Source organism: Pagrus major, chromosome 8, assembly GCF_040436345.1.
Source record: "Pagrus major chromosome 8, Pma_NU_1.0".
Classification (NCBI taxonomy): Eukaryota; Metazoa; Chordata; class Actinopteri; order Spariformes; family Sparidae; genus Pagrus; species Pagrus major.
Window position 1 is genome coordinate 20,734,571 of NC_133222.1, and position 10,689 is coordinate 20,745,259.

The 10,689-nt window shown below is 39.5% G+C and overlaps 1 protein-coding gene across 1 annotated transcript in view; it reads right to left on the reverse strand.

The window, feature by feature from the left end:
- Positions 1 to 1,179, reverse strand: part of LOC141001115 (copine-8-like) — a 65,106-nt gene extending 63,927 nt beyond the window's left edge. The window contains exon 1 of the mRNA XM_073472083.1: positions 1,097 to 1,179. Within this exon, the coding sequence (XP_073328184.1) occupies positions 1,097 to 1,179 (83 nt within the window). The remainder of the gene's footprint in view (positions 1 to 1,096) is intronic.
- Between the last annotated feature and the right edge of the window lie 9,510 nt (positions 1,180 to 10,689).

A 10,689-nucleotide genomic window follows, 5' to 3' on the forward strand; every position in this document is an offset into this window, starting at 1 on the left:
CAGCTCTACCCCGAGGCTGTTCTGGAAGTGTGTGGTGGATAAACAGCTGACAAAGATACTTAATGTTGATTTGTTCCTTCATTTCTTACATATTTGTATATGACTATACATGCACAGAAGATAGATAGATAGATAGATAGATAGATAGATAGATAGATAGATAGATAGATAGTTTGTCGTATAGATTGATTAGACTGACTTAATCAATCATCGATTCATGGTTGATTCATTTGACTGATCAATTAATCGACTAAGTGTCACAGCTGTAATATAGACAGACAGACAGATGGAGATATTGTGACCAACATCCACTTTAGTAAAAATTAATACATATATCAAATATATAAATAAGGGCTGACTACTATGAAAACTACAGCATCCAGAAATGACTCCCTCCCTCGCTCCAAACCCCTTACTTTCTATCTCCATCCACAGTACGCCCCTCTCACATTACTGCTACAGTCAGAAACAAGTGTGGAAGATGGTGCCTCAGTAGTAAAACTGCCACAATCTGAACCAAACACACTGTACATGCTGCTTCATTCAGCCAGCTCCGCACAAGATCCTTCAAAAAACATGAATTTATGGGACATTACATTATTGGCCTTGCAGGCACCAAAAGTGGCTGTGATAAATAAAACACAAATTCCCAGAGCCGTGCATGTGGCAGCTGCATTAGAGATGTGACAGTCCAGTAAAGACATGTCAACTCTGACCTCCATCTGGTGATCATCCACAGGCAAAGTGCTGCCAGCAGACGCACAAGACTCAGCTGCATGTCCCTCCAACTCCACATGAAGTCCCTGAATTATCACTCAGTCTCCACCACTGCGATACTTAGAGGAGGCTGAACCGTTAAAGCCTGCATTACAGGCTGAAATCAATGATAGTAAAGTGTATTTTACAGCAAACCAAAAAAAATCCCAGCGCAAACGGAGTTTCTGGTGCGTGTACTCGCCACTACATCCATCGTAGTAGCGACAGTTACTCACGGTGTCAGATATCACACTATGAAACAATTCACACACATAAACACATGTTTTGTCTCTGTAACAGCAGGAGATTGTGTGGGAAAGCATCAGCAGTCCGTACTCACCGACAAGAAACCGTGAGTTCAACTTTGGTGGCAGGTATCGCAGCGGTGAAAGGGTCCGCGTCCCCAATACACGCCATATTCATCGAGCTGCCGCCTGGTAGATCACAAGTCGCCCCGAATCCAGCGCCGTAACGGCGGCATGAGAGGTACCGAGAGAAGAGAAGAGGGGAACAAGGGTGGAGAAATAAACAGGAAGCCTCGCAACGTGAAACCAACAAGCCGTCTGTTTGTGGAAGCGCGAAGCACTGGAGAGAGATGCGCGGACGCGGAGTTGCAGCGCGCCGGAGTCGCGTCTGTGTGCGCCTCGGTGCTCCGGAGGAGAGAGGACCGGGTGAAGGGGAGGGAAGACACACACACACACACACGCACTCACTTACATGCACACGCGCGCGTACACACACACACACACACACACACACACACACACACACACAAGGAGTGTACAGTAATTGTTGTAAGGACCACAAAGCTTGTCAAGGAAAACAGACAATCTGCTTTCTTTTTAGAATTTAGCTCAGGATTTAAAATAAGGGTTTTAAAAAATAAACAATCTTTGAGTCTATTTTATAAAAATGTAGTGCAGATGATGAATTACCTGGAGAATGAAGCTGCTCTGTAGTCTGGTGGTACAGCAGCAGATACTTCTGTATCTTTTGCCAGGTGGCAGCAGGGTGAACAGACTGTAGCTGGGGTGGGTGTTGTCTTTTAGTATCCTTCTGGCTCTGTGCAGACATCTCACTTCACCGATGTCACTGATGCTCTGTAGATGGGTACCGATGATGTTCTGGGCAGTTTTAATCACCAGCTGTAGAGCCGTCCTGTCCTGGGTCGTGCACAAACCATGCCAGTTTGTGATGTTTCCAGTTGCTCCTCTGTAAAGGCTGACCAGAATCTGGCTCCAGAATTTAGCCTTCCTAAGTTTCTGTAGCCTTTCCTGTGTTTTTTTGACCAGGGTGGTGATGTGTGATGACCACTGTTGGGTTACTGACTGACACTGCCATCATCAAAAGGCTCACGATTCCACCGACAACACTTCAGGACTCGACTGTTTGATTTATAAATAAAAAGTATCAAAAGTTAAGGTGTGAGGAATGGGTTTGAGCATGTGATGTTAACGTTAAGGTTGTGGTAAACCTTCAGGAAAAGTTAATACGGTTTCAGTGAAAAAACAAAACAAAAAGTAGACTTTAATGAAACAGCCACAAAAGATTTGCAAATGCTCGATAACGTTGTCTAGTCTTAGCTCTGATTACTTGGCTTGGAGCTGAGATTCATGCATTTAAAACTCACATTTAGGATTGTTTTGTAACAACTACTTCCTCTGTTTCATGTAAATGAAACTTTTTCTGTTAACTCAGTGGGATATGAAGTGTGAAAAAGCCCTGTGTCATTGCAATTGAATTATCTCTTTTCCCCAGCAGTAGTTAGACAATTAGTGTTTAAAAAATGAGCTGTTTTGTTATTTAATTACTTGTTTGCACAAATGAACTCCTCTAATCACGTGTCTGAGGTTGGGTTATCCAAAAGCTAATTTTCCACACAACCATCCTTTAAAATATTATAGAACAAAAAGTTGGCATCTTCCACATACAAAATATGATGAATCGTTCACAGGAGAGCCAACTGAGCTATCCTAGTGGGTGGGAGAAAATGAAATTGGAAAATAATTTGGAAAGCAATAAACTTTAACTCAACATAATTGGAGGAACACTGTTAATGTTCAAACAATTAAAGACATGCGGCGTCCCAAAATGAGATTGAAAATGGCTGTAAACTATCTGACGGGTCAGAAACACGAAGCAAAACTAATTATGTATTAATTATGGATTATTACTATTCTGCGTACCTCCAACTTGTACAACACACTTTCTCATTTGCCCACATAGAGCAAGCTGCTTCTGACTGCAACTCTCAGTTTAAAAAGTTGTGTCACAAGGCCGGAGTCAAGCCTTACAGGGTTAGGCAGGGTTAGTTTATAGCATTATGATTGTACAGAGAAGTGTCACATTGATGCCAGATGACAAAGACCACCTGAGCAAAACAAACTCAATTAATGTGCCCAGCATGAAACTGCGAGCTAAAAATGGGATTGTGTGTGTCAACTCCAGTTAGTCTGAAGACAAAGACAGAAAATTCATTCTGCAGGACTAACACCTGTTAGATTTGCGAGATAAAGAGCCATGTGTTTTCAGTGGGCAAGCACCAAACGTCTGAGTGATCAAAACGCAGCGTCTCACCATCCTGTTATAGTACAGAGCAGCAGTTCTCGACCTTTTTGTCTTACACTGTCCCTTAAAATTAAGTTGTTGCCAATTACTAGTCCCAGCTCATGCTGCATATGTCACTAAGTGTTTATTCCTTCTCTGACTGTTTCATTTGAATAGAAATCTAAGAAGTAAAACAATCTAATTCAATTATTACCTCAAAACCAAGAAGCTGCAAGTGCTTGATAAGGGGGAGAGCTGACGGTCATCTACCGCAGGTAATACGCTGACTAGGGATAAGTACCTCATACAACCCCACACCAAAAGATAAGTTAGGTGTTACTGCTATAGAGGCACAGTATAGTTTGTTTAGGAGCGTATTCATCTTTCTCTTCTAGTTTTTTTCCCTTCTTTTGAAACAAACCAAAATTTATAGATATAATATAGGCCTACTACATGGTATGTACTACATTGTGCTCAGGGGTATTGTTCTTTTTAGACTGGCAGTGGTTTCCACAAACTGAAGAGCCTCAGTGTTTAATTGTAGGCCGCAGCATTAAGATTGGAACTAAGGGGACAAAACCATAAAAAAAACGGTCAGGGGCAGTGGTGTAAACACACTTTTTCCCCATATGGTGTGCGATAACATGTCAGCTTCTTCTGGGTTTAAAAGGCCTCTCCATCCTATATTGAATGTTTTTGTCGCAGAGATCTGAAACCAGATTCTTTCTCCATATTCACTGAGTCACATTTTGGTTGAAGGAATTGAATTGGAGTGGCACAATTTCAGTGTAATTGTCTGGCTAAAGTGATTTCTACTTACACCACAGCCCTCTCATCTCCACCTGAATTCAGCACCTGGCATTTTGTAAAGCATAAACATGCCCTTGAGATGATGTGACTCATATTTTCTTCAGACATGAATAAAAAAATGAATAAAAAACTATGAATTCATTTTGAATTTGTGGCGCTGTCCTGTGTCTACATCACACACTTGTTCCCCTCTTGAGACTTTTATCCAGGTGAAACAGAGAGAATGAGTCTCAGGAGCGCTGTGGACACTGTGAAAAAACCCAGTTTCACACATTTAATGAATGTTTTTGCAGACTGCAGTTGTTGACAAGTACACTGTGTTCTGTTGGGCTTTCAAGAAACTAAAGTAAGGCGTCATCAGCATATAAAGACTTTTCTATTTGTGATTCAGAAAAACAGGGATAAGAGACAGCGTAGGTAGTCCATGCACCTAAAGGGACAGACATGCAGTAGAAGTTTTATAGCAATAGGATTGCGATTGTTGTGTGACATTGGACAACTGCTTCTGAATGAAGCCAGGGTGGATGGATTGGCTTTGAGTATAGAAGTTGGAAGGAAGTCCGACTTTTGAGAGGCATTCTCTTGTACTTTTTTATAGTTGGAGTTCAGAAATGTTCCAGGTTGTCTGTTATGGCTGTGTGTTGTTTGTCCCTTCTCTCCTCCTGTCCTTTCTTGTTCTACCCAGGTGTGCTTCATCTTGATTGTTAATTGATGTGCACCTGGCCTGGGAGAGAAGAGCTTAAAAGCTCCTGCACCAGAATTTTGCTGCATTCGACACGTCAGGTCTGAATTTCCTTGTTGAAACGTCCAACTTCGTTCTCAAAGTGTTCGATGTGCACGATGCCAAGAGTGTGCAAAAAACTTGTAACAAAATAACTTTGACTGGCGTTCCATTGTACATTTTCATGTAGGAGGTCAAAATTCTTGAGTTGTCTGAAACGCAGCATTAGAAGAGAGAAGCTTCTGGAGCGAGGACTGCTGGTCTTGATGCCTCTCAGCCTGGGTTATTGTGTTTTAGCTTAGTGTCTTTTTGGCAGTCCTGATTTAGAGGTCTTCATGTGTTTATGTGTATAAATCCCACCTGACTGGACAAACACCACTCACTAGCTATCTGCTCAGGGCTTTTAAACCAGTCCAACACGAGGACTCATTTGGAAACTTTGTCTTATTTTACCCAAAAAGTTTACTGAAATGATTTTGTGTAAACACACTATTAATGAATAGTTTTTGTTGGCAGTGCATCACTCAGGATGCCCCTCATGCAAATGAGGAGCGGGCAACACGATGCCCCGTCTCTTGAAACGCTTGAGTGTGCGACCAGAATGCATTGCACGGCTGCTTGCATTGACAATGAATGGGAAAGTGTAAAAACAGATCCTGAGGATACGAACAATAACAGCATTATGACTCTGACGGTCATCTGCAGTCCCTCTAGCACCACCGTGAGGTTGAGCAAGTTTGAATTAAAATGTCTCAACAACTCTTTGATGGATTGCCATGAAATTTGGAACAGACATTCAAGTCTGACTCATGATGAATTGTAATAACTTTGCTGATCTTCTCACTTTGATTTCGGACCAAATACCCTAAAAACGAATGGAATTCTCATCACCCTCAGCTGTGGTTTGTATTTAAGGTTATCTACCAAATGATAGCATGCTCACATGCTAAACTAAAACGGTACACATGCTTAACATCATACCTGCTAAATAACATGTTAACATTGTCATTAAATATTTGATTTAACCAATGGCCTAATAGCTCAAAGCACAGCTATGCCCGAGTACAACCTTGCGAAGCTGCAAGCATAGCTCTGAAACTGTTTTGTTTCAGTCAGTTGTTCTCTGCTGGGAGCAATAACTTGAGGTTATATAATGGGTCTAAATGAGCTCAACCTTTATTCAATACAAGTGCGATATTAACTTCATACAGCAGCTTAGGGAGTGATCCAGATGAATTGTTGAGTTTGATCATCTGTAATAAAAAAGGGACAGGTGATTTAGAAAGGGGTTTGTACAACTCCTTGGTGTGGTTGTGTGACAAATGAACTTTATTACTGGGGAACTGTTTTATCACCGCACCTCCAAGGTAATTGGATTTTCTTCCCTTGCTTTTTGTTATGAAGTATTTGGAGATGCATATTGGCCCGAAAATAATTTTCAATTTAAGGATCACACTTTGATTAAAACAATGTTTAAAATTCCTCCAAAACTTTATTAAACGGCACCATTTAGGAATCATTCTTTCATTATGCATCTGAAGCTTGAGTTGAGCAAGTAGTTTGACTTGTGCATGGCTTGAATTTAGTATTAATCCTTTTCATTTGTGAAATAGTTTTTGCTTTAAGCTGCCAGTGTATCTGAAGTGACATAATTGTATTATATTCATGCCTCAGCGCCACAAATAGATTTCAAATTATCAGAGTGTGAAGCAGCTCTGACTGCTCCTAATTACCGTCTCCTCAATCTCCCTTTTCTCTCAATTTGCAAGAGAGAGACATAGTCCTGCTGTGATAGATGCATTGAGTTTTTCTAAAATTTATTAACCTCCTCAACTCTGTTGGACTCACAAATGGATCCATTATTACAAACTCAACATCAGCTCATGTTGCTCAGGTAAGTGTTGCTAAAATCTTATTGTTCAGAATCAGAACTTTTATAGAAAGTTAGTGAAGATCCCAAACTTTATAAAAATATGAAGCAAAAATTCTGTCAAAATGCTAATAAAATGATTGTTTGATATATTTGGGCAGGTTATATAAATTTGCTGATCATTTTCTCTACTAGTCAATTGTTTGGCCTCTCTTAACTTTTGCAACTGATAACAGAACCGAAAGACACAAACAGTCAAAAGGAAACACAAATCTTTAGGCCCTGAACTAACAGTAATATGTTTATTTTAGTCAAATATAAGTGCTTATTAAAGAGTTTTCTGCCACGTAAATGGAAGTTCTGTAAAGAAACCCACCATCAGTAATCACCTGGTGTGATTTCACATTGTTCAGTGTAAAAGGGTCTTTCAAATTTGTGCTGAGGCAGGTCAAAATCTCTCTCCAAGGGCGGAGATCTGCTCAGCAATGAGTAAAAATGTGCACATCTCTGCATCTTGTGAAACAGCTGGTGGTGCTGTTTTTAAATGAGGATTAATAGACTTACATCAAAGAAACAGGCTCCTGACCAATGAATACATGTGATGTTTATGGAAAAAGTCAGCAAGAGAAGCAGTAATGGTGGTGGGCTTTGCTAAACAAGAGGTAAGCGTCTGTATAATGGAGGTGATTTAAAGTATTTGGGGTTCAGAGTCGGTGTCTGTGGACTCAGAGGAATAAAGTTTAAAGTACTTTTAAAGTGTTCTGGGTCAAATTCAACCCAACATAACCTCAGTGACATCCACACAGTCAACACTGTAACTGTCACATCAGGCGGCCGGTGATTGGTGCTGCCTGTCACACAGATTTATGACAGCAGCTCCCTGATGGCCCCGAGTTGTTCATTAGCCATCTGAACAAAGTCTCTGTATGAGTTCCCACTGATTGTGGCAACATCACACTATGTGTTAGACACTTTGCCACAGTAAAACTTTCAAGAAGTTGATCAAGTCGGTAATTTTTATTCGTATACAATCTGTGTTTCAGTATTATCATCACAGTATTGTGCTGACTAACGGTGGAAGAAGTGCTCAGACCTTTTTTTTTACAAGGAACATTACTTTTGTTGAATCTGGTAGCAGCTGTGGACAAAGCAAACCAACGTAGCCATAACAGAGCAGGTTCTTTCTTCAAGCTGTGAGACTGCCCCAAACATCCTCAACACTTTGTCATTAAACAAAGTGTTAAGTACATGTAAGCGCTGTAGATTATAGAAACCATCAGGAGCAAGCTAAATTTTGAAAGTATCCAACAGAAAAATGACAAACCCCTCCCTTTAGCACCACTCCTCTAAAACACATGCACATGCTCTTTTTCAGCTACTAAAAACTGCTGCTTACTTTCACAAGCTTTGTATCATAGTGTACCTGTTAACTACTTAATTTGACAAGCATTTTGATAAATATATGCAGGGTAAAAGTTTGTTCTTACCTCGAGGACTCCTGATCCAAAATGAAGTTTCCTGTAGCAGATGGCGCCTCAGAGGTGGACAGTCCTTGGTGGCTATGTGGGGTTGCCTACACATTTTGCAGGGGCCAGGGACAGTGTGTTGATTATTCGACACCTCTCTTATTATATCATGTAAAAATAGCCTATCAGATGGTTATACTAGCTAGGAAGTGGTTGAATGCTAACATTACCTGTCATGCAGACTGTACTGAGGACAGTCTCTACAGACTGCAGACTTGGAAGACCACAGAGCAATATCTGAGCTTCCTCCCTGATGCACCCAGGAAATGTCAGAGGAAATGGGCTCTGCTTGTTGTTGCTGGGTCATTTCTTCTTTCAGGCTGCTTGATTAAAAAGTGGAACACAGTTCGTTAAACATTTATTTGATGATTTTACACACACACATTTACTATGTCTTGATACAAATCAGTACCGGACAAATGTCCTTGATATTGTGGTATTGATTTCAGCCATGAGGCCTGGCTCTTAGTAAATTACTTCCCATATAAATTATTTAGAATTTTACTGAACTGCGCTTGGAGGCAAACATGACAGAAGAAGTTAATTACTGTGCAGTTGAAATATTGGACCACAGTGCAGTTGTATGTACTGAACTGCAGGCGACAAACAGCACACCGCAAGTGATCAATTCTCATGTTCAAACGCAACCAGTCATTTCACATCGGCACCTACTGAAGGTACTTTTGGTAAACATTTGTTTCAAAGGTCCCTGGACTGAGGGAGGGAGGGAGTGTATGGAAAATACAGTCCCTACTGTGACACTCAGAACTGTCCCCTATGAAACGACCTGGGAACTAAAATGACTCATAAATGGCATAAATGAGTAATTTACATGCAACACATAATATTATATTTGAAGTTTATGGATTGATATTACTGCCGCATTAATGTGTAAGTTGCATTTTGCTGCTTTAGTCACTATCGGCTAATTTAATCTACAGCAATGTATCATATTATATAAGACCATCATGCGTGTTGCATCTCTGTCCTGTGAGAACCACACCTCTCTGTCGCATTAATCTGGAGGAATCTAAGCTTTTCCACAGTTTCCCTCATTAGCCAAATATCTAATATATGAAGTATTTTTGGCTGTTAACAGCTCTGTGCCTGGTCAGTCCTGTGGGTGCTGCTACTGCCACCCTGTGGTCCATTTTCCCCAGTTCAAACATCTGAAAACAGTACCACTGTCCTCACTAAAACCACCATCTGTTTTAAAGGAAGTAGCTTCACCTACAGCAAACAGATGTGAAAAGGAATTAGAGCAGGAGATTTAAAAAATAAATAAAAAACAGCAGTGTTGGAGGTTGTGTGTGTGGGCACTTAAATGCTCATTATTCACACATCCTCTGGTCAGGTGAAAACTGACTGAAACACTTTGGGAGATTCTTGACAGACATTTTAAGGTTTTAAGATTCCCAGGAACAGCAAGATACTGTATCTGATTGATAAAAGATGAAGGAGCATTAAAAAGAAACTTTAAACTCCAGAAAGATCTACTGGTTACTGATTAAAAATAAACAAATAAAAACAATAAAACAATTCAGTCTCCCAGATGTGAACAATAAAGAAGGGGAAACTAATGCTTCCCTTGAGGAATAAGGGGCAGAAAATGGGAGCAATGGATAATCTTCATTGAAGACAAAGATGCTGTCGTATCTGGATGTAGATCTAAGGACAATATGGACATAAAGACAGTCAAGTATTATACATGAAAGTAACACATCACATATGGGTTACTTTTATGTATAATACTTGAAAAATTGCATTTACTTAGTTGAAGCAGACAGGCAGTTATTTAATTAACTCACATTGACAGAAATATTTTGCATTAAATGAAATAAATATGTAGAACTTATGCAAAATCAAATGACGAGTTTATATGTGATTGAAAGACAAAGTCAGTGTTTCAGGCACATCATTTTTTTTTTGATTTTCTTCTATTATCAGATTATATTATCAGATTTTGTGATATAATACTGTTTAAAAGACCAAAAAACATTTAAAATACATTTAATAAATGGTTTCTAACACACCACAATGATGTTGTGAGCAGATGCAACTATTATTAATGTATTTGTAAACATCATAATTGGAGTGGAGGCTTATGAATGTTAATATAGTAAAACAAAGTTATGTCTTCTTATGAGAAGTTAGAATTGTTGACACACTGTACAATACCTTAAAATGTTATTATATAGTGCGTTATAAACCATTTATTAAATATTTGTATACTGCATATAAATGGTAAATAGGGGGATTTAAAGTGAAGTTTTACCAAAATAGGAAATCAGGAGCTCAATGTCAGAAATATAAATGTGAAACTACGTTTACAAAATGACAAAAATAAGACATTAAATTGTAGATATTTGCACGAGTAACCATCCTGGAGATCTAAACAGCACTAGGAATCTTTAAATGAATCATAGAGCCAAGAAAAAAAACACACACAAACACACAGA